Source organism: Marmota monax, unplaced genomic scaffold, assembly GCF_021218885.2.
Source record: "Marmota monax isolate L192 unplaced genomic scaffold, Marmota_monax_Labrador192_F-V1.1 WCK01_AAM20220418_F8-fsc00076, whole genome shotgun sequence".
In the NCBI taxonomy this organism is placed as follows: Eukaryota; Metazoa; Chordata; class Mammalia; order Rodentia; family Sciuridae; genus Marmota; species Marmota monax.
This window is the reverse complement of record NW_026692843.1, coordinates 6017064-6041318: the sequence shown is the minus strand read 5'-3', so window position 1 is coordinate 6041318 and position 24255 is coordinate 6017064. Positions and strand designations below refer to the sequence as shown.

The 24255-nt window shown below is 47.8% G+C and overlaps 1 protein-coding gene across 1 annotated transcript; it reads left to right on the top strand.

Moving 5' to 3' along the window:
- The first annotated feature begins 23097 nt into the window (after positions 1–23097).
- Positions 23098–23662, top strand: LOC124095656 (elongin-C-like). Its single transcript, XM_046448875.2, has one exon. The coding sequence runs from the start codon at positions 23291–23293 to the stop codon at positions 23660–23662; it is 372 nt and encodes a 123-aa protein (XP_046304831.1). The 5' UTR covers positions 23098–23290.
- The last annotated feature ends 593 nt before the right edge of the window (positions 23663–24255 follow it).

Here is a 24255-nt window from a genome sequence, read left to right as displayed (position 1 = left end):
AGAATCTGTCACTTCATTTTCTCCACTCTCTAGAGGCCACTCACATTCTTTGGATCATGCCAATTTTCTCCATCTTCAAGGTCAGTGACATTGCATCTCTTCAACCTTCTTCCCTTATCATAGCTATACTTTAAGAGGGCATGAGTTAGATTGGGCTCACCTTAGATGATACAGGATATTCTCTGCATCTTGAGATCCTTTACCTTAATCAGAGTCTTAAAGTCCCTTTGCCATGTAAATGTGTATACTCAAGGGTTCTGGGAATTAGGATGTGGTCATCTTTGGGGACTGTTATTCTGCCTATTACAGTTTCATAGCTAATTACCGTGCTAATTTTTTTCTAATATTTGTCCATTAATTTTCTTGAATTTATAAACAGATACATCATGTCTTATTTTGCTATTTCTAAGACATTGATTTATTTTTCTTTACTTGTTGCATTGGCTAGTGCCTCTAAAGCAATATTAAAAATATATAGCAATAGCAGGCATTCATGTCCTTGATTTTAAACAGAACTTTTGAAGTATTAGCTTAAATGTAATGGATGTTATAGGTTTTGAATAAGTGTCCTTTATCAAGGTAAGGAAATTGCTTATTATTTACAGTTTAAAAACTAATTTATAAGTATTATCATTAGTCTACAAATATGATTGAGAATTTAAAAAAACATATCCATGTGATACTGCCAGTTTGAGCTTGACGTCAGATTTTGAAGCTATAAATCTTGTCTTTTTTAATGATTTTTTTGTTGATAGGGTGTTATTATTTATGGATATTAATATTTTACTTTAAATGCTATTTTTTCCATATTATATAGCTAGTATGTATTTTTCTTTTGGATAAAATATACATGTTATGTCTTGTTATTTATTTCAATTTTTTTTGCATGGTTTCATCTTATTTATGATCCTTAGAAGTCACATATACCTAGAGTTCTTAAAACTCTTCAAATCCAATCATATAACATAAGCTTTGATACATAAATTTAACCCATTAATATTTATTGTGATTAATGAACATATTTCTTCATATATGTACTACCTTATTTTATTGTTAATATCAATTTCTTTTTTTACTGACCATTTATTTTCTCTTTCTATCTCCCCTCTTTCTTTGACTTATTTTCATCTTTTTCATTGCCTTGAAATTTAACAAAATGCTTTATTTTATATATTTTTCTTCTACTTTGGAAGATATATATTATTTCTATTCTTTTAATAATAATTCTTAAATTTTAAAAATATTTAACTAAAATTTTTCTCAGAAAGGCTAGAATTGTTCAGTACTCTGATTTCCTTTCTTTTGACCACCATAAGGACTTTAGCAGCTGAGGAACAAGCCTTTATCTTGTGTATTGTTTTTAGAGATTGTTTTATCACTATTTTTAACATAAAAGGCTGTCATTTTATAAATTGACAGTTAACTTTACTGTTATATGTTTTATCAGTTTGGGTGCTCAATTTTGCTTTCCTTCACTTTAAATTCCTTTGCATTTAGGTTTTTCCTCCTTGAAATGCATGCTGTCACAGTTTTTATTTTTTAACTGAGGATATGTAGGTTGTATATTCACTGAATCTTTATGCCTGAAATTTTCTTACTTTTGTTTTTACTCTTGACTAATAGTTTGACTGGCTTGAAATTTTGGTTAAGGTCACTGTTAACTCACCCCCCACCACTTTGAAGACATTGCTTCTTTGCCTTGTGGAATCTCTGGTTGGTGATAGATTTTTTGGCATTATAATTATCATTCCTTTATAGGCAAACATTTATTTTTTCTAGAAGCTTTTGAGGGTGTTTCTTTATTTTTGATGTTCTAGATTTTTTCTAAGATTTATAGGCGCAGATATTTTAATTTATTCTGGTGGATTATTATTATAATCTGAGAACCTTTGTCTTTCTCAATTCTATAAAGTTTTAGTCAGTATTCACTTTAAATTTTCTGATATTACTTGTCTCCTTTTCAGCATGAAGAATTCCAGTTTGCTGCGTCTCAGAGCTCTCAACCTACCGCCCGTGTGTTGTAACGGGTTTCTCCGACCTTAAACACTCGCCGCCGCCCTCTGAGCTTGGCGTGATTTCAGGTCTGCGTTCTCTCTTACTCTTTGCTGTGGACGACATTCTCACTGGAGTTCACGCTTTCGGTGACCACGTCTTTCTTTTCTAGGCTGTTCTGAGGGTCTGTCTTCTTATTTCGTCTGGGCTTGTCGTTACTGATGGAGTGGACGCGTGTGTCCTTCAGCGCTTCTACACGTGCCGATGGTAGGGCGCCACAGGCTGCGTGGTAGCTGGAGGGAGTCCACACCGGCACCTTCATCCTGTCCTGTGTCTGAGCTTTGTTTTGGGAGTGTGGTGCATGGCCTTTGGGGAGGGAGGCTGTGTGGCCCTGTGGCTTGCATTTGCCTTCTGTCTTCTCTCCTTTCCTCCCTCTCCGGTGTCTGGCCAGGGCCTGGGCACAGCCCGTGAGGCTGCTGTGGAACTGGAGCTTCGCTCTGCCCTGGCCTTGGGCGCATTGCTGATGGGGTCACCAGGCCACGAGGTGCGAGAGTTGACCTGGGTCTCTTCCAGCTCCTCTGGCGTGGGTGGAGGGGCGCGCCCCCATTCCCGCCTTCCCCGCAGGGTCTTGGCTCCAGCTCTCGCTGCCTTTTCACAGGGATTCAGCTCCTGCTCCCGCCCCAGGCGGCCTCCTGCTCACGTGTGTGTCCCTCTGCGCCTCTCCTGTCTGGTGTGGGGGCCTGGCCATGTCGCTGTGAGAGTCAAATGCTGCGTAACTTGTCTCCTTGCTGTGGCAGCGCAGGGCCACTGAGGGGTGCCCAGCATTTGCTGGATCATCCTGTTGGCTTGCTCTTTCGGGGGGCTGTGATATTCAAGTTGTTTTTTTCTATAAGAAAAAATGCTTGATTCTGGTGACTTCCGTTGTGTGTTCCTGATATCGTCTGCACCCCCTGCGTTTACATCTGTGTGGCTCTAGGAGAAGGCATGCTGTGCCTATGTCCACAGCAGCGCTGGCTCCCTGGCCTTATGAGTTCACACTCTATGGTTTTCTTTTTTGACAACGTTTTGCTCGTTTACCAAATATACCCACAGTGTACCCTGCACCACACAGTGGGCGTGCCTGCTGCCTTGCAGTCAATGTGTGGTCAGGGAGCGGGTTGCAGCCAGACTATTAGCCCCAGGCTGACTGAGCCAGGTGGTTTGTGGGTGTGGAGTCTGAGGAGTGCCACCTAGTGGTTGGGGCAGGTAGGCTCCTGGGTAGTTACTTCTGGGCCTCTTGTTGGTTCTACACATTGTCCTCATTTGGACAATAAATTGTGGTCATCTCCTCAATGAACCCTGGATACTTAGATACACCTGCATTGTTCTGAAATCCCAGGTGGACACAGGGAGGTTGTAGTGGTGGTTTTGTAACTAACATATTAAAAACAAACAAACAAACAAAAAACTCACAAAAGCAAAAGGTTTTCATCTCAGTGGTCCGGAGTCAGGCTCTGTTTTCTCCTCTGGGAGGTGTGACGCGTGAGGGGGCTGTCGATGTGAGTGTCTGTGATTGCTAGTGGGTTGCTTCCATCACAGTTCTGGAAGCCGGAACTCCTCCAGAATTGAGGTGTTGGCGGGGTGGTGCTCCCTCTGCAGGCTCCAGGGAAGGATCCTTCCCATGAGCCTTCTTTTCTATGTCAAATCTACCTCCATCTCTGTAAAGGACACTTGTGATTGTGCCATCCAGATGACCTGGGATAATCTATTTAAAGATCTTTAACTTAATCATACCTGCAAAGTTAATTTTGACATAGCAGGTCACAGCCACAGTTCCAGGGATCAGGACATGGATCTCTTGGCGTGGGGGCATTTCCAGCCTGTCTCGGCACCTAGAAGAAAGCTTCCTGAATTGCCACGTTTCCTACTCTCAAGAGCTGATATATGCGGTCCTTGAACAAAGAGATGGCCGAGTGCTTTCATACAGAACCTGCTCAGCTCTGGTGTGTCCTACACGGCTCCTTGCTGAGCACCTTTCTGTGCCTCAATCCTGCAGAGTCCCATAAGTGTGCAGCTTCAGCCGGATCCTGCAGGGAAGACGCAGGTTGGAGCAGCTCAGTGACTTGCCCCATGTACCTGCAAGTGGTTGGGCTGGCCAAGTTGGCTCTGAGTTGGGGCTGTTGCCACTAAGCAAGGGGTTTTGTTTGCTCAAGGAGAAGGAGGACAGATGGTACAGGGCAGGTGGGTGGTGGAGGAGGAGGAGGCAGGGAGAAGGGGCAGGGAGAAGGGACTGGGGCCTCACACTCACATCTGTCTTAGGCACATTTGATTGAAAGGGGTAGGCACCTTCTCATGGCACGTGTAGCTGCTGGCATTTAGGGCCCACCAGCGTCCTGGACAGGATGGGCTGTGTTGCGGCAGGTGATCCATCAGAAGAGTAATCCCTCTGTTTCTCGTTTCCGTGGAGGATCACTGGGTTTGGGCAATTTTACAGTTTAACCCTGCTCCTTCTCCTTAGGATGTGAGGACACTGGGGGGCTCTGCTCTGGTTGTCCCTGGCTCATGGAGACTCCTTGGGAGTAAGGATTGGGCAGACCAGATTGGGGAGGGCTGGGAAGAGCACCTTCCCGGGCTATTTCAGATGCCTCCCTAGGGCAGGTGCACGACTCTGCTCAGCAACTGCAGAGGCACATTGGCTGTCCCAGGTGCATCAGGTGGGTGAGGATCCAAGCTCGGCTGTGGTTTAATTCAAAATAGGAAATGGGAGGGTGGCCAGGCTGCAGTTCTGGTGCTGTTAGAGGTGTGCATTGAGTGTGGGGCCTGAGTGTTGGCCTGTTTCTGGATGGAAGCTGGGGGTCCTCCATCTATTGAGGGAAAGGCTCAGGACTTGGAGGGGCAACATAGCCTGGAGTCCAGGCGCCTTCTTTCTCCTGGAGGTGCAGACTGTTCTCCACACTCCTGAGCAGGGTGAGCTTGGCTTGGAAAGCTGCTGCGCAGGGTCAGCCTGCAGCCCTGGCCCCATGGCCTCTTCCCTTCCTCCCTAGCAAGGCTCTTGAAGGACAGCACCCAGTCTATGACCCCAGTGGTGTGGCAGGAAGGGTTTGGGTTACCCTGTCCCTCCTCTGCAGCTGGGCTCCTTAGAGCTGTGTCTTCGCGAGCTGGGCAGGCGTGCGGCTCCTCTGAGGACGGTGTGGGTTATAAATTGCGTAACCCTGGGCAGGGTTCACTCCATTGCTGTGTTTTACACTTCTCTGCAGCACGTCGGTGACTTAATTAACCTACTTGTAGATGTAGCAGCTGAAAGACACGTTTCCCAATGCATCTCCATCTCTGTTTCCGTCATCATATACTTAAATTGCAAATTCTCACGAACTGTAACCCAGTGTCTGTGGCTCTTGATTCTACATTTCCCTGTAGATCTTGTATCTTCCAATATGTCAAAGTTAGAGTGTGTGGCTGTTAGGAGGAGGGATGGCTGTATTAAGCCACACAGAAAGCCTCTATTGAGCAGTGTGAAGAACATGGCTGGAACTCCTAACAGCAGACGAGCTTGAGTTTGGGTTCAAAGCCTATTTATTGTTTGCCAGTGCTGCTGTGCCCAGGTGTTGGGGACTGTGTGTGGCTTGGAGGGGTGGACTTTTCATTCTGCATGTAGGGACCCATTCCCAAGCAGTGTGAAGCCACTTCCTGTGTCTTCTATTTGCTTTATTTTATCACATCCTGGCTCCCCTCCCCATTCACTCACTCTTTTCTCTTTCTCTCTTAAAATTCTCTACCCGTAACTTTACAAAGATTATCTTACAATGTAAGATTTTTAAAAAAATCTTAGAAATTATTTGAGGACAGAAAAATCACTGAATCATGATCAAAACCAGAATTGTCTGATTTGTATCTGATTGTTTTCCCCTAAGAGAGCTCAGAAGGCATTTGCAAATCCCCCCCTCCCCAAATTGGTTCTTTTGAGCTCAAAACTTGTATCATAAGCACATTTTTTATGGCTAAAAATTGGGGCTTACAGAGGGAAAATGACAGCCTGTAATTGGCATACTTGGTATGAAAGTTTGCTTGCATACAAGAGGTTCATGTTTGCAATTTCATTTTAGGAAAACATCCGAAGCATCCGGAGAAACCACAGGAGGGCAAGGGCTGTGGGAGCGCTTTCCAGAACCACCTGGCTTCAGATTTGCCCATGAAAGTGGAACCACATGCAGCTTTACCCTGGTTCTTGGGACCCACAGACATTTTCACCCGACTGGAGATGAATCCATGGTGCAAGCGTTTGGCGGCCATCTCCTCTGAACACATCCACCACCGTATTCTACTCACTAGTTTTTGGTCTTTGTTTCTAGTTTCCAGTTATGTGTGTGCCCCACTTGGTTCTTTGCTGCTCATGTGTGCCAGGTGTCCTTGGGGCTTAGCTACAGCCCAAATGGCTCACAGACACAAAGACAGCGGCGTGTGACTGTCTAGCTCCTAGAGAATGCGTCCTGCCCTGGGTTTTGTCTGTTCTCACACTCTCCTTCTCTCGCCCCCTCACCCCTACTGTGGTTTATCACCATTAGATTTCCCACGTTGGATCTGTTCTCTCTCTTGGTTGAGGACAGATGCCAAGATTTGCTTTGATGGAAGGAAAGTCTTCTTCTGGCTTTAGATCTTACCTGGAATATTCATACAGTGAAACAGATTTAACATTCAAAGCTTACTTTCTACCCAATGATGTATCTAGGAGCGCTGTTTCATCATCTGCTCCGTCTGTCCCCTCTGTCTTTCCGAACCAATCGGATCTCAGTGTGCACTGGTCTGCACGCCGGCCTCTGCTCGCGTGGACTCAGGACTCTTCCTGGCCAGCACGTGTGGGTCTCGTGATCGCTGTGTGACTTTTTCTTTTCAGTCCCCTCAGGTTGTTTCTGCCCTTTTCACCTCAACAAAATCACTGTCCTGAGCATCTACGTTTGTTATCTGTGTGTGTTCATGAGGTTGCTTCTGCAGGATGGGTTCAGAGTCATGGGAGTGGGCTCCCTTCCATGTTCTAGCTGCAAGCAGGTGGCCCACCATGAGGATTGAGGAGGCCCACAGGGGTCCGGTGAGGCTTGGGGTGGGCTGTTCCTAAAGGTGTTTCTTCCCCTCCTCGCTGTGGTGTCAGCACAGCCTGTTTTTCATTCAGGACAAGGCTGGGTCAAACTCCTTGTCTCAGGAACAACACCAGGACGTAGCTGGCCTGGGATTGGAACCCAGGCTTCTCAGATTGTGTTCAGAGCTCTTCCTCCTGTGAAACACGTCTCTGCTGATGGCCTTGGCATTTCGTGATCCAATCACAAGGCACTGTTCCTGATTGGCTCCTATCAGGCTCCCTGGAAATCCATACTTCTGGGGAGAGGTGAAGACCGGGGTTCTCTTCCAGGAGCAGAAATGCACTTAGCATCCTCCTTCCCATGCATAGATGCGTGGTGGCTGAGCTTCTGAATCACCAGCTGCCCAGGTGCCATGGCCACCCTGGCTGCTCAGCCAGGGCTGTCTTTGTGCACAGAACTTTCTGGGGAAATGCTCTTCTCTAGAACTCTGTGTGGGTCTGGATCCTGGTGACTTGGAATCAAAGCCACAGGAGCCCTGGGTTCTGAGAAGACAGTGGCCTGAGATGAGGGAGGACAGGCACACAGTAGGACAGCTGCTTGTCCCTCAGGAAGGTGCTGGTAGGGGAAAGAGGCCATGTTGGGTGTGGAGAATGGTGGGGGCTGGCTGGTGGAGACTGAGGCCCTGGTTTAGGAGGGCTCGAGGGTTGGGAGGCAGCCTACTCTTGTCTTCCCCCCATCCTTACCTGTTTCTGGGGTTCCTGCATCAGAAATGAAGTCTTCAAAGCACTTAGAGTTAAGGCAAAATTGGGGATGACATGACTGACAGGCTATTCTTACATAGGCCATGCAGGGAAGCTCTAGGGACTGAGGACCTTGAGCAGGCAGTGCCCGCCCTCACTCTGTGGCCAGAGGTCCAACTGGCTCCCTGGAGACCCTACAGCAGGTGATCCTGGATGTTGCAGCCCCCAGGCCAGGCCAGTTCGCCTGTGCAGCCCACCTTTGCACTAGGGGAATTCTCAATGAGAGGTCTAGGGGGGTGGCTGTCCCCACCAACTTGGCGCCCCCATGTGGCCATAGGCTCAGGCCAGGAGGTCTTAGCCCATTGGTCACTAGTGCCCAGCCTACCAAAGGCTGCCCTTTGGAATACCCTATTTGCCGCAATCAATTTTGGCCCAAGTGTCAGGGGCACAAGGCAGACACAAGGTCACAAGGAAGAATCTATTCCTCAGGAGAAAAGCCAGGGCCAGATGACCTGGAGACACGGGTGATGATCTCAGGGTGGACTCGGACGTCGGGACCTCTTTCCACCTGTATTCAGCGAAAACTGTCACCAGACGCTGGAGGACACTGGTGCCTTTTGTTTTGCCCTCCCTTGTACAAGTTTTGAGTGAATGCCCACTTGGTGCCTGCTCCGTGCTGCACTGGGTATGCACAGGTCAATAAGGCAGGGTTGAGGCCCTCCAAGGCCCACACCACAGTCAGTGCAGCCTCCCTAGGGAGTGGGGCTGGGGGGAACAGGAACTTGGGGACATGGCGCAGCGGTGGTACACTGGCTAGAGGGAGCAGGTGACCCGTGTTGAATTCTGGTTAAGCAGGAGGCCAGGGTTAAGGTCACACAGCTCTCCGACTGGGACACCTTGGCAGGATGCTCTTTAAGAATCTCTCTGGTTCTGAGAATCTATGACACTAGCAGACTACTCTCGATCAGCAGTTGGCAAAGCGGTCAGCGCTGGGGCTCAATGAACATGAGGTCGGCCATGGGCAAGCAGCGGGCACGGGACCCGGAGGGGAAAGCCCCCAGCCTTCTGGCTGGGCTGAGGGAAGCCTTCCCAGAGCCTGGAGGAGGAGGCGACCCCTGTGATGTAGCTCCCACATCTACAGTGGAGAGGGAGCCGTAGCTTAACGTGCAGAGCTAACTTTCTCTACTTCCCTTTTTCCCCCAGATTCATTGTAATCAAGTGCACACACATTTGCTGCTTCTCCTTAAAAAGCCATTATATTTCAATTTTTTTGCTTTCGTACTGTCATTTCAAAGAACCAAACAATTTTTAATCATCAGCTTTAGGAGCTTAGGATAATATTGGTTGAATTTTTCACATTCAGAAGCAAGTTTCAACCTTTAATATCCACCAAACTTCAATTAATTTATTTCCTCTTTAAGGACCTAAAGGCGATCTGAATCATTTTTACTGTCATGTAACATCCCCAAACAATATTTTATGAGTCTGAGTTTAGTTAGTGGTTAATAGATTCAGGCTTAGTTAAGGCTTGCACACGGGCAGCTTCTTGTTCTAGAAATGTCTGTTTATTATCAGTTTAATGCGGATGGAACTACTTATTCACTCTTCAGAAACCCTTTATGACTCCTAATTAAAGTCTTTGTCTGAACACAAAATAATTAATACATGAAATGAAGCCACGGGAAAGAAGCAAGTGTGACACAGTGGCTCAGTTGTGTGAGGCGCAGTATTTAACCATTAGAGTCGCGCAGTGCTTGCGCTTTTGGAAAGAAAGCAAGACGCAGACGTCATGTTTATCTAACACTTTGACGAGTTCCCCTGGAGGCAGGAAATGAGTCCTATGGAGTGCCACAACAGTAAATCATACATTCTGAAAATTCCTGGGTCTTAAACAGTGGTGTCATTTTAAAACTAAATACTTTGGTGGTGCTCCGGCATCTAAAACTGACCTCTTAGAACAACATCAACTGTTTACCCTGAAAGACAAGGAGAGGGAATGCAAACAAGATGGAAAACACCGTGCGCCTCGGTGCCGTTGATCCTGGTGTGGTTGGGGTTGAAATCTGATGCTGCTTAGGGGCATGGGGGGACTGGTCAGCGATGCCAGAGCGGGGCTCTGACTCATGCCCCATGGAAAGCCTGGTCTCTCCTGCTCGCGAGGGCTCTTCCAAGTGCGTTGAGAAGTAGCTGCTCCATCCAGAGGTGCAAAGGTGCCCCTGTAGGGTGAGGCCTTCTTCCAGGTCCTGAGGGGGCGGAGGGTACAGCCACAGCTGGCTCTTGCACAGGAATGGTGACTAAAGGAGCCTGGCCACCGGGGATTGGCACTGGGATGGGGAGCTCCTTCCTCTGGGTCACTGCTTCCAACAGGATTTTGACAGAGACATTAAGTTCTCAGGAGGAGACCTGAGTGTGAGTGCAGAACTGCCGGTGGCTCTGCTCACTATTGTAGCTGCACCTTGTAGGAACAAGGTGGTAACCTGGAGCCAGGTGGACAGGGAAGGTGGGTGGCGACTCTTTGAGTGACGCCTGACTTGGTCCAGGCTTTGGGCTAAGGACCCTGGGGCTGGAGATCAGGAAGTGGGGGGAGGAGTGGGGGGGCTGGAGTGTCTAGCCATGTGTCCTCTTTGTCTCTTATGAAAGGCTCTCTATTTCAGCTCGCTGCTGCTGGACGTCCTGGTGCCCTGGCCTTCCCCCTGTCCTGCCTGCGGTGTGCTCTGGCACGGAGAGCAGCCAGTCCCCTGGGTTTCACAGTGCTCCCTCTTGCTGAGACAGAGCTAAAGACAAAATCACCATTGCTCTCCCCTCCTCCACTCCCACATTGTGTATTCATTCCAGAAAGATTGGAGCACACAGAAAAGTAGAAATTGTAAAGTATAAAATCACCGTGACCCTGACCCGGTGAGCCCACTGTGTGCACCTTTACCTGGCCACCCGTCCCCTGCCTGTTTTCCATGCTGCAGAGCACACGCTGCACAGCACATGCTGCTCTCTGTTCTGATGGGAACCTGGAGCATTTCACTGGGGGGTCGCGCCACCGTAGCCAGCTCTTACTGTGGGAAGCTCAGTGCGTTTCCAATTCTGGGCCTCCCAGGATCCCAAGCCCCTTTGACTCATGAGGGGGCATCTTCTCTTTCTGGCTTCTCTTTGGGGAGCCCATCCTCTGCCACTGGCCTCTCTCCCCTCTCCCTTTCCTCGTGACTCTTGCCTGCCGTGATCCCGTTGCTACTCCGCTCAGTCTGCCGTCACATGTTCTGGGTGGCACGGGATCTCTCGGTCCCCACCCACACCTCCAGTTCACTGGCATTTCCTCCCACCTAGGAGTGTCGGACTGGGTGAGTGCAGGTGCAGGATGGAGGGACACCAGCTTACCTGTAAGCAGCACCCAGTCTCCAGAGGCAGAGGAAAGGCGGGTCCACACCTGTGGTGCACAGCTGGAGGGAGCGGTCATTCATCCAGTGTTGCTGGTGCAGAGAGGCAGGTGTTGCTGGGCATTCGAGATTGAACAAAAGGACTTTTGAACCAGGAGGTCATTCAGCTCAGCTCTGAGGAATGGATAAGGGTGCAGGTAGCAAGGGAGCAGGAGGAAGGCTGTGGACTGGGAAGTCCTCCCCAGAGCCAGCCCAAACATTGGGAGATGCAGGTGCTTTGGAGGCATCTCCTGAGAGTTTGTGGAGGGTCTTAATCACCAGGTGAGGAGTGAGATTGCTGCAGTTGATGGCAGTTCTAACCTGCTGGAGTCCAATGAGGACCTAAGCAAAAGGCACAGAGGACATGGATATTTGGACTTGTGAGGGTATGTTTTGTCTCACAGTTTCCAAGTCTCCTGCATGTGGTGACCCACACAGCTGCCAGCCACTCAATGCAAATGTGGCAGAGATGCCCTCATCAGCTGAGTCAAGCTGTGTCAGGCGCCTTCCTCCAAGAGACTTCTCAGGTGCTGGCTCCCGCATGCACTGTTCTCTCCTCCGGTCTTGGCTCTGCAAGGACTACAGCAATGCAAAGGTCTGGGGTTCTCAGCCAGAAGTCCAGGAAGCCCAAAGGGGATGCTTTGGGCACTTGTCAAGCCTCTGAGGAGCAGACCACTGCAGTCTAATTACTAATCTTTGGGAAACTTGACCCTTCAATTAACTGAGTAATAATTGCATTGTGGGCCACCAGGACCCCAGGTTGCTCACCAGCACTCAGGTCGACGTTCCTTGGCTTTGCTCTGCCATCTGATATTTATCACTCATGATGTGACTTCCTGGTTAATTATACAGAATCACACAGCATCCACTTTTGATTAATGTGGAAAGTTCATACTGACTTTGTTAAAAAAGCATCTATCATGTGCGATAGATTATAATAAATGCCCCCCCATGCTTTGTCCCATGTACATATGTTTTCAATATTTAGGAGATTTTCCTGTGCAGAGGAACTTCCGCATACATGAAGCTGAGAAAATTTAATAAATCAAGTTCACCACCTGTGCGAGGTGTTTTCATTGTGATACGATCTTGTGGGGAGGCCAGGTCGTGACTCAGGCAAGATGATGAACGTGTTGCAGGCCAAGGGAGCCGCTGTGAATCGTGTCCCAGGCATCTCTTATTGCACAGGGGACAGCAAGGGGTACTGCAGGAGCGCCTCGCCTCGTCGCAAGGCGTGGGCTGTAATTAGCTGTGTGACCTTGGGCAGCTTGCTCTGCCTCTCCTCATCTCATAAATTAATCTGCATTCATTGATTAATACCTCCCCAGCCTCCCATGCAGAGCAAGTTGGAGGATCAAAGACTTGGGCGCTTGTGAGAGGGCTTTGTGCAGGGAACAAGCCCCCTGGGTTGCCGTGTGTGCTCGGTGGGACCCCCAGGTCCTCTGCTGAGGCATTACCACTTGTCCTCTGTGGGCAGATCTGTCTCCAGGTGAGAAGCCAGCTTGGGGTGAACTTCCCATAATGTAAATGGGCTGGAGAGCAACTCCCTCCTGGGAGCAGGAAGCCAGGTTCTTGTGTGGAATGGCTGAATCTGGCCCCAGGGTTAATATGTTGAGGTCCTCAGCCCCTCTCCCTCAGGATGTGGCTGAGTGTGGAAATGGGGCCACTAGAGAGGTGATCAGGGTAAAATCAGGTGCATCCTAGTCCAGTCTGGTTTTTAAGAAAGGGGATGAACATGTGTGGACACACAGATCAGCGGCCTCCAAGCCAGGAGAGACCTCAGACATCCAGCCGGGCCCACACCTGGACACCCACCTCCAGCCAGAATGGAGGCACGGTTACTGTGGTCTAGGTCCGTCTCTGGTGTTTGCTGTGGAAGCCCTAGCTGACTAACAGTGCACATTAGCAGGAAATGTCCAAGAGCTGGCTCTGGACCACGGACATGTGTAAATTGCTGGCCTCTGCTGGCCCAGGTGGAGCACTTGGTCAGCATGGAGCCAGGAGGAGGCAGGTCCATCTGGGAGGAGTGTACAAGATCGTTCACAGGTTGTCCTGAGCACCGAGTGCATGGAGGGTGGGAGAAAGGCCGCCTTCCAGGATCCCGCTCCCCAAGAAGGCCACTCCTCCCTCACACATTCCTGGAGGAACCGAGGGCCCCCGCATGAGGACCTGCCAAGGACAGGGCACTGTGCACAGTATGCTGGGGCCTGGGTGGGGGCTGGAACTGGAGGGTGAAGCCAAGTCTCCACTGGGGCAGCACACTCCAGAGGACAGATGTACCACTCACCTTGGGTTGGCCTTGGGAGCACTTGTGAGCAGAACACTCTTGAGCATCGAGGGCCAGACATGCTTGTCCCTGTGTGTCCACAGGGCCACTGGGGCCACATATCCCACAGAGGGACTCATTTTGAACTCTTGAGGTGACAGAAAGTGGATGTCCTAGCCCTGCCCTGCAGCAGCAGCTGAGGCTGAGCCAGCAGCGGTGGTCAGCGGCACTGTCCAGGCAAGCGGTCCTCCCACGCCCCGCCCCCCAAGCATGGTTCCTTGCGTTGCTTGATGATAGCTGTAAGTGGTTCTTGTTTCCCATCTTCGAAAAGGGCCTTGGTACATTCCTGTGCTGGGGGAGGCAGAGTGAGAGTGGAACAACATAATTTCCAAGGTTCTTGGGACAGAAGGAACACCTGAGAGCATCGTTGACCAATTGCCTGTTCCACAGGGAGCTGGGGAGGGCCCTGGGTGACCTCCCCTCAGCCCTCTGAGCACAGTCTCCTAAGGCCCTGTGGAGAGCCCTCACGTCACCAGGAGAAGCAGGCAATGTGAATCTGGGGCTCATTTATAGGAAGATGTGGGTTGGAGGGTCAGGACCCTGCGGTTTGTGGCTTTGCTGTCCAGGCAGGCGTGGGGTAGTGGCTGCAGGGATAGAGGGATAACCATGTGTAAGATAGGAGGACTCAGTTTATGGAAAGCAGGAAGTCAGAGACCCAGGAGTTGGGAGATTTGAGTGGAAGAGAGCAAGCAGTCAGAGGGATGTTCTCTGATAGGGCACCAAGTGTGTAGTGGCCAAGTCCCCCTGACCTCCCCCGAGGTGCGCTTCCCCACTCTGGCCTGGTGCACCCAAGGGACCATCTCAGAAAGAGGAGTCCTTATTCTTTTGGATGTCAACTCTTCATGGTCAAGAAGCAGTGTGGCATTGGAGTCGCCATGTGAAGGGAGCCCCTGGGTGTCTACTTGCATCTCAGCCCAGCCTGGCTGCCATCTTGCCTTCCTTCCCAGGTTTGGGCCCAGTCCTCTTATAAATGATGCTCAAACCCCTTCCTTGGGGGCAGCTCAGGCTCAAGGCCTATGGCCCAAAGGCCACTGACTAATTTCCTGAGCCACCTTGGCTATGAAGTATTGTTATTTAAAACATTTTTTGACAAATTATCTGTCAACAGTAGATGAAGTTAACATTTCTTTTGATCAATAAAATAAATATTGAGGTTATGAGCTAAATACTGTTATGTTTCTAAGGACCCTTGCAGACTTGGTGTTCATTCTACTTCAGTGCATCTGCTTTAACAAATTTCAGCAGGACTGTTATAATTTTCATTCATAATGTATGATGGCTTTGTACGAATTTCCTCCATGTGTGAAACCTATTTAATGTTAACATTCTCAAATTGGGGTTGGTTTTAAATAATGCACCAAGAGATGCGAAGTGGTGCAAATTATTTCTTTGTGTTGTGCCTGTTAGGCCACCAATATTTTAGTATTTGTAAATAGTTGTGCATAACTTGGACCCAGAACACTTCTATCAAAGGGAAAGGACTCTTTGTCTGACCTTATGTAAATTAAAAACCCTCAGCCAATTTGTGGTCAAAAAATAAATAGTAGAAAGAGCTTGCAGACAACATTTATTTTGTATGTACATTAATGGGCACTTCCATTTTTCCTGGAGGCCAGAATCCACTTTGAAATTCATGTTTGATAAATTCCCTGGCTTTCTGAGTAATTTAACTGTCTATAGGGCTCTTGATCCTCTGAGTGCATCATTGAACCTTAGGGACTTGTGCACCATTTCTGCATATCCAAGTTCAAATATATGCTCAAGATTGGTTTAAATTTTAAGTTGTTGATCTTATTTCTGATAGATTTGTTAGCTTATCCTCCATTTCATTTCTAAAACCTGCTCCTAATCCTCAAATACTCTCTTCTTAAACACATCTTTGCTAAATTCATCGATTGTGTTAGTAAAATGTATGTTGAACAGTCGTTCTGCAAGCCTGCTGGAACATGGATATTGTCAGCACCGTCTCCATCTAGAAGTTTGATAACAGGGCTGTCAGTTGTCACCTGCCTTCTAATTTGTTCTTACTCTTAGTAACCCAAGAATTTTCAAGTCCTTTGTTGCATTTAAGTTTTTTTTTTACTAGTTCTACTAAATTTTTACTAATTTTTATTCTATGAGTTATACAATATAAAATGCAAACTGAGTTAATTTAAAACAATTTTTATCATGCTGGTTCTTGGAATTCTTGCATTTTGTTGATATGACAAGTGTTATGTTTCCAAATAAAATTTTAAACCATTATTACTGATTAAAATACATAACTGACTTTTTATTCCCAGCCCAATTTTAAAGGGAATTTCTAGCATTAAGAATAAGTAAAAAGGAGGAGGAGGAGTAAACTCGTTCTACAAACACAGAATACAAGTGTTCTTGTGTTCATAAATAACCCCCTTGCTGACATATCAAGATGCCTGAAAAACTTTTTTGGATTTGTATTTTTGAAATCATGACCTTCCCAATCACCTTGGACTGTGATTTGCATCTCATGGATGAGGAGACTGGCTGGTGGTCAGTGGCCAATGTGCCCAAGATGGAGAAGTTTCTAGAACCCAGATGCTCCACCCGCTCCTTGTGATGGTGAATGCTGTTTGTTTCCCCAGCCTGCGCCACTCCCACCCCTCTGAAAGCCGCTCTGTGAAGCAGGCGCATCTGAAGGTAGACCTGGAACGCCACCCTGCTCCTTCCCTCTCCGGCCGGCCCTGACCTGCGGGCCTCCCTCTGCTGGGCAGGCACACGGGCAGCAGGGGCTTGGGCTCTGCTTCTTCACAGCTCATTTCTTCTCAGGAGTAGGCTAGAATTTTGAGGCCTTTCTTCCTCTTTTTTTTTGTCTCCATAAGGAAATTAGTCTAAAGGAAAAAAAAAAAAAATCCTTGTGTGTGGCCTGCTCAGCAAGACTTAGGGACTTCCTCTCCTTAGTTTTCAGGCCCAACCGGACCCGCAGTGCCAGAATTCAAATTCACAGTCTCTGGGGCAACATTTTAATAGAGTTTTTGCTGGTGTTAAAGCTTAACTCTGGTGTTATATTCATACTCCACCATGGAGGTTTAACCACCCAATTTTATTAGCAGCAAAATAAAAGTATCAGGAAAATGAAATCCCGGTGTTTGTGCCCTGGGAGGGAGCAGCCTGCCCCCTTTTCCCAGTGGTAATTTATATCTTCTTGGATCATGGTGCACGTAAACTTGGAGAGCAGTAAAAAAAAGAAGCCATTTGAGAACATTTCTGACTTAAATGAATTATGTGTAGGAAAAGAATACCCAGCCCACATTATCTTTGCCTTTTAAGGAAATGCAGCTTTGACGGCAGGAGTATTCGATCCATTTATGCACCTGGACAAAGATTACAGGCTAAATTAATAGATCTGCAATATGGAAATGAGAATAATCCGCCTCCCTTGTTCTAAAATTTCTTTTCAGATGTTTTCTCTTACAAGGTTTTGGGCCTTCGGAGGGGCCCTGGACCCCACAGTCTGCCTGCTCCCTTTGCCATAGGGCTGCTTTGAAGACTGAGTGTCCACCAAGACTGAAGAATAAGATGCCCACCTCACCTGGACAGCTTGTGTTTTCATGCTGTTGGATTCAAAATGTGAAATGAAATTGCAGCTGGGCTTTGAAGAGGAGTTCTGTGTGCTCAGTTCCTTGGGTGGAGACCAGTCAGGACACGGCTTCTCCGTTCAGACTGGGACACAGACGTGGGGCTCTTGTCCTGGCTCTGTCACCAACTCTCCTAAGTCACTTCTCACTCAGTTACAGTTTCCTTTGTTTGTGATGTGGGACAATGAAGCCTGTGCCCTAGCTCTGTAGGAAGGATGGGGTGAGATAATGGCAGAGGACTGAGTGCCCTGCAGAGCCTGCCTCGGGACCGGCCTGTCATGGGAGGTTTTCACCTGTTCCAGGGCTTTCTCCCCTGGGTTAGAAGGAAGATGGGAGGATCAGCATTCAACTTCACCAGGGATGCCAGATAACATGGCACATACCTAGTTAAACTTGACTTTCAGACAAACAATGAGTACCTTTGGCATAAGTGTATCCTCCCTAATGCATGGGGTAGACTTATACTAAAAATCACTTGGTGCTTATTTGGGGTTCAGATTTAACTGGGCATCTTGCTCACCCCCCGCCTTTTTTTTTTTTTTTTTGGTATCGAGGAATACCAGGGATGCTTTATCCACTGAGCTATATTCCCAGTCCATTTTATTTTGAGACAGGGTCTTACTAAATTGCTGAGGGTCTCACTAAGTTGCTGAGGCTGGCGTCAAACTTGTGATCCTCCTGCCTCAGCTTCCCCAGTTGCCAGAATCGCAGGCAGTAGCGCTGTGCTTGGCAGGATCCTGCACTTTTACGAGTAGATTTGGTAGTCTTGGCTTCTTGCTTTTGTCCCAGCAGGGTGCCCCTCCTTTCCTCTGGTGTTCCAACAGGACTGTTGGCACAGGCTGGGTGGCACTGAGTCAAAAGACGGGTTTAGCTCTGGACACTGACCCACATTAGTGCTGGGTGCCAGGTGAGTCAATTGCCCATGATGACCCTCTGTTGTCCTGGCTCTTACAGCTCAGCCCACGAGGCTGTCGTGAGGGTACAAGGAGCCACTGTGAATCTGGGGAAGCTCTGGAGCACAGGGCGTGATGGTACTTCTGTGAGCCTCCTTCTGGATGCACAGTGAGATTCTCACCAGCCTGCCCTGAATGGATGGTTACCTGCAGCTAGACAGTAGTTTCATTACAAATCTTTGCAATCAAAAATATCCATGTGTTCTATTTCCCCAAGTGGAAGCCTCTGCTGTCCCCCTGGGTTCCATGGGCATGTCCAGTGAATGCTGTTTTCTGGCTTTGTCCTCTTATGGGGGCCAAGTCCAGAGCAGTTGCTAAGGTGGGTCCTGCCCGCTGTGGTCCCTCCCTCTGCAGGTCCCCACTGCCTGGCAGCCCTTTTCCTGGCTTCTTCGCAGGGACAGAAGTAACTTTCGCAGTTCCTCTTTCCAAGAAGCTGGTGTTTTCTCAGCCTTTCTAGACACTTCCTTTTCATTTCCTGGGAAAGCCTGTCCTCTCCCAGCTGCAGGAACCGTCCCTGCTGACTTGAGGAGCATCCTCCCACCATCACACAGATCTTTCTGGACCAGCACCTTAGGCTCTCCCTCCCCACTGCGCTGGGCTTCCTTCTGCTCTGTGGAGCTACTTGGGAGGCTTCCCCTGGGTCCTCCAATGCGTCTGCTGCCTTCCGCTCTCTCTGTGTTCCGTTGCCGCAGTAGGCTTTCCTTGAGAGCATACGGTTTTTCATTTTTGGTTGAATTTTGCTTCATACCTACAAAGGGTCAAGTGGCACCAATTCCCACCCTCAGTGATGGATGGAAAAAAAGGTGGTACCAATGCTTGCAATACAAAATCAGTGTTTCACCACAGAGAAGCCAAATTGACCATCGGAGGTAGGCACAGAGTGTTGAGAGTGTTGTGGTTGATTCTCATGATGCAAGGCCTCGTGACACAAGTTCTGTGTGCTGCCACACGGGAAGTGGCCATGTCATTGCAGGTTTTTACCTTTCCCTGCTGTTGAGTTATCAGCCTGCTCTTTTGTAACATGAAATAAGGGTACAGAAGTTCTGAGGTGTCTTTCTGGAAGGGACAATTCCCGTGTACAAGCATGCTTATGTTTTCTAGAAAGCAGGCTAAGGATTCTAGGGGTGAAGCCAAAAAGACTCAATAGATTTTGGTCAAAATGCCTCCAGTTGCGGAAACTCAACAGCAAAAGGACAGATGTCACTCAGCACCTGGGAGCGACAGCCAATCAATTCTTTTATCACCCGTGCAGAAAGAGAAAATCCTGATTTAACAGAGTGTTGATAGTGAGTAATTACTAACTGAAGAAACAGTTTTGACAGTGACTCATTTGTTCTTATTTTAATAACATAAAAACACACTCTGTTTCTCAAACCTGTTACCATCTTTGCAGTTTCCTTATTGCATCATTCAGGAATTAGTCTTATTAGAATCGGCAATCTAACCTAAATCATTACAGCAGCGATGCCACTCGCCCTGTGAAAGTGCTGTTGTGAAATTCAGAAATCTCGGTTGGGCATACAGATGATGCTTTGGCTGTACTCTTGAATTCCTGTTTTAAAAATAAGGATGTTGTGAGTTCAATACTTTGCTGGTGGAAAGTGATTTTACGTACATGAGTTGGAATAAAAGATGCTGCACAAGCTCCCTCTTTTCAGTTAGAAGAATTTACAAATTTACTTATCTGTGTCATTTTTTTTAACTGAGGTTAATTGACAAATGCCTCATATGAAATAACATTGCAAGCAATAATTGACAGCAAAAGCACCCAGTATGTCTTGGAAATCCGTGTGAAGATCTGCTATCTGACCGTGGCTGCTTCTATAGGTTACTAAGAAGTTGTGTTTTCTCTGCCAGTCTCCCTTTGTGGAGGAGGCTTTGGCAAATATACACATATTGCACTTTTTCTGATCTATTAATCAAGTTTGAGTTTGCATGCATCATCTAGAAGCGGATTAAGCAAATTGTCTACCTCTTGTTTTTTAATTGCTTTGACAACTTTCTCTCTCTTCTTTCAGGTAAAAAACCCCCAAGATGCAAAGCATGCACTGGATAGATAGCCTTGGTCTCCATGCCCCTCACCCCTTTTGGGGAGAGGGGGTACAGAGAGCAGCACCGTTTGCCACAAGATGGAGCTCTGCGGATGACGTTTTGTGAGTTTTGCTGATTAAGAATCTAATTTCCCCTGACAACTGGGGTGCATGAGGCACCCTGTTATTTCCAAGTCTTCCTAGGCACACTCTCTGACAGGGCTCCTGGCTGCACTGGTTAATGTTCCCACACACAAACAAGAATGTCCCACGTAGAACTGATGCTCTGCCCGCCATGGGAACAGCCGCTTTGTGTGGCTTGACCAACGTTTTCACCTGGAAGCTCCTGCTGCTGCTGGCAGGTTCCGTCAGAGGCAGGCCACAGGCTGGCTTCTGCTGAAGGCTGATTCATCCTTGGTTCTGGCTGAAATCTTGGAGAGAGTGTAAGATTCACTAGAAACGCCCGGGACCCCAGTCAGAAGAGGAGAAGTGAAGTTCCCGGCCTGGGTGGGAGCTCTGCTTGGGCTTGGAGAGCTCGGTGGGCGTCCTTGGCCACACCCCATGGCGCCCCACTTGTTCTTCCTCAGCCCTGTGCTGCACACAGCATCCTGCAGGAGCACCCCCCACGGCCCCAGGCTGAGGACAGGAGGAATGGTCAGCCAGCCGCAGGCTGGTCCAGGCTGGAGTCGCTCAGCGGTGCCGGGGCTGGAGACGCTGACCTCACATTGGAGGAGAGCAGCTTCAGGCCACCAGCGACGGAATAAATTCCTTAACAAGACCAGGAGGAAGCCGGCGCTTGGCGCGGTCCCCTGGCTGGGGCCTCGGGAGCGGAGAAGCTTCCCTTCTCCTGTCTTTACGAGGGCAGGAGAGGGGCAGCCTTCCATGGTGCGCTGATGCTGTCCCTCAGGGGTACATTTTTAGCTGCAGAATTTATGAGTTGCACATTTATTTGATTTGGCTTTTGGTTAATTTTTTTCTCCTCTTGTCAACCTGACAATACGAGGGCAGACGGAGGCAGTCCCTGCAGAAGAGGCTGTAAACGGTGCTCGTGGAGGCGGCTTGGCAGAGGCCGGGAGGTGCCCTCCGCTGCCTCCCGCTCCTCTCTCCCCTCTCCTCTCCGCGGCCCGTTCAGCAAGGCTCAAGCAACTGGAACCCTCCACTCCTAGTAGATAAGTCCTGGAATAAACATGGGTGTGAGTCTCATTAACATTTCCTGTCAGACCCCTAAGCACAGAACCCCCAAATGGCCCCCTAGGCCTCCCCGTAATTTCTGGAAAGCACATAAAAAAGACCAATCGTGGGTATATTTGTGGAAATCACTAGTGGGTGAGGGGTATATGCTTATACGTCAATAACTCTTTCTAACACCACCTTAGCGCAGGTGGTGTGGTGACTCCCCTCATGGAGGGAGAGACCTATGGCATGAGTTTATCACCAATGTCAGGCATCCCGGGAGGTGGCACAAGGAAGATCTTGGTCCTTTCCCCCTTTTAACTGATGTGGAGGTATGGACATTTTGTCACCCTAATGACTCCTGGCTTTGGTTCTTCTGACCATTCCATGTCACAAGAACATAGTGACCCACTTTTCAGAGTGGCAAATATCCTTTAAGGAAAAACTTATGCTCAAAAAGATCCAACAAACAGATGCTTAGTCTGAATGCTTAGAACCGTACAGTGTTGGGTTAGCGCCATTCTGCTCTGCAGCGTGTATCTGAGGGCATTGAAGTCAGTGAGGGAAGATCCACACTGAACGCTAACGAAACCTGTTTGCCATGTTTCATGGCATTGTTTATTTGGGAGGTGTTAGAGTTCACTCCTGGAGAGCTTTTCCTGCCGTGTTTTGTTTTGGGATTCCTAAGTATGACCCTTAGCATGGCCTAACAAAGAAGGACACCGTCATTGGTACCCAAGAAAAACAAATTGCCGGTGGATGGGGGACAGCTTGTGATGAGACTCATCACTTCTTTGAAGGCGTGTTATCAAGTGACTGGGCAGAACTCCGCCTGCAGGAGCCTGATTATAGGCTATGGTGGGGCACATTCAGAGAGAGGAGAACCAATCCAGGGCCCAGTGATGGCCTCTGACTTGGGAGGAAAGCAGGTGTGGGGTCCAGTGTAGCACCTGGCAGCCATTTATTAGTCTTAGGAGGGCCCTGCAGTACTGGACTTACTCAGGGGACGGTGGTTGTAAATCGGGACCTCAGCACACAGGGAGTGCTCTGCTGGCGCGCACAGAAGCTTGGGACTTGCCGTTTTCTGGTCCTCACCTTGGCTTGTAAGCAGAAAGAAATTGGGTCAGCACCAGATGCACTTCACATTCTATCTCCCTCTCAGCACTGAACTATTTTAGCCACCTTTCCCCTGGGAAGGGCCACCTTGTCCAAGTGATGGTGGCCAATGTCTCAATGAAAACGGATCTTGAGTCCTTCCGAACGGCTGAGTGATGCCTTTGCTGACCTTTGCCCAAGAGGCCAAAGCAGCTGCATCAGGCACCTGTAGCTGAGCCTTGGCCTTGCTTCCTCCATCACCAACTCCACCCTCCACACCTGTGTCTTCCCGGGTGCCGAGTGCCCTCCCTTCTCCTAATCTCACACTTCCTCCTCCAGCACCTTTGCTCCTGGCCTCCACCTCCACCCAGTTGATTCCCTCTGTGCATCTGTTGCTCCAGTACTGTCATCCTCTCTCCTCCACAGCACTGAGCAGAGTGAAGAATGGATCTGAGTTTTGGACTCCTGGCTGGGAGCTCTGGAGAGGTGGCCACCTAAGGAATCTCGCCTGTCAGATAGTAGGAAGTTGACTGCCAGCCTCCCATTATGACCTCCCCAGGGATGGGCCAGCCACTCTTGGCCATGCCAGATTTAGTTTCCTGTTCCACAGATGATCTTGATGGAACAGAAAAATTTTGAGTTGATTATAAGCCTCTTCTATGTCCTTCAGAATTTGCTGGGGTTTTTGCAACTGACTTCAGGATTTTGAGTACAAGGATAACATTCGTGAGCAATGGGCAATAAAAGTCCAAGTCTTTGCTCAGAATTGAGGGTAACTGGGCTTTTGGAGTGGACAGTCTCAGCTGAAACTTCACATGTTTATGTGTAATTTCATGCAGACACACCCAAGCCAAAGGGAAGTCAGAATTAGGAAATGCCGGACTTGGCTGCGATGGCTGCGGGGCTGACGAGAAACTGCTAACGTCCATGTGGAGCCACTCTAGGGTTTATAAGAACATAATGGATGGAGAAGAGAAAACCCATGGTGGCCGTGAAGGCCCTGATGCCGTGTATGTCAAGTCGATGTCTTCTGATGGTCATGAATGTATTGTAAAAAGAGAACATGCACTAACCTCAGGAACAATAAAAACCATGGTGAGTAGCCCAGGTAAGTTTGCTGAAAATGAAACTAATGAGGTCCATTTTAGAGAGATCCCTTCACATGTGCTATCAAAAATATGCATGTGTTTTACCTACAAGGTTCGCTACACTAACAGCTCCACTGGGATTCCCGAGTTCCCAATTGCACCTGAAATTGCACTGGAACTGTTGATGGCTTTGAACTTCCTAGATTGTTAAATAAAATTAATTATAATAAACTGTTAATTTTTTCAGTATTTAATATTTGTAATTCAGTTAGTAATTTTTTTCACATATAGCATGTTGCCTGTATGCAATTGAACTACAAATTTAATTGCAAAGCAGATTTTCTTCTGTTCTTTTGCATAGCAATCAAAGTTGAAATTTGTTTACTACATCAACAAATTAAGGACATTTTCACAAACTGAGAAATAAACAATTAGGCCAACTTGTAGGTGGTTTTACTTATCCTATGGATGTGACTTTTCAAATTAGAACAATGATAATTCAATAAATGCTAAAATACAGGCATAAACAAACATGTTCTACAGGTAAATAATGGGGCTATATAATTTTTTTTGTGTTTTTTAAAAAACTTATTCTGATCTATAGCCACTGATAGCATTACTAGAGTTATACAAATAATTACATCATAAACAGATTTATAACTTAGCCAAAAGTTGATTTTTATAATTCAAAGAATGAGAATTGAAATTTCTTATGTCTTTTTTTGATAAACCACGGTATTATTTAAGTGTATCTTGTGTTTTATTTATTGCTACACTTTAAGAACTTTATTTAAAAACAATTTG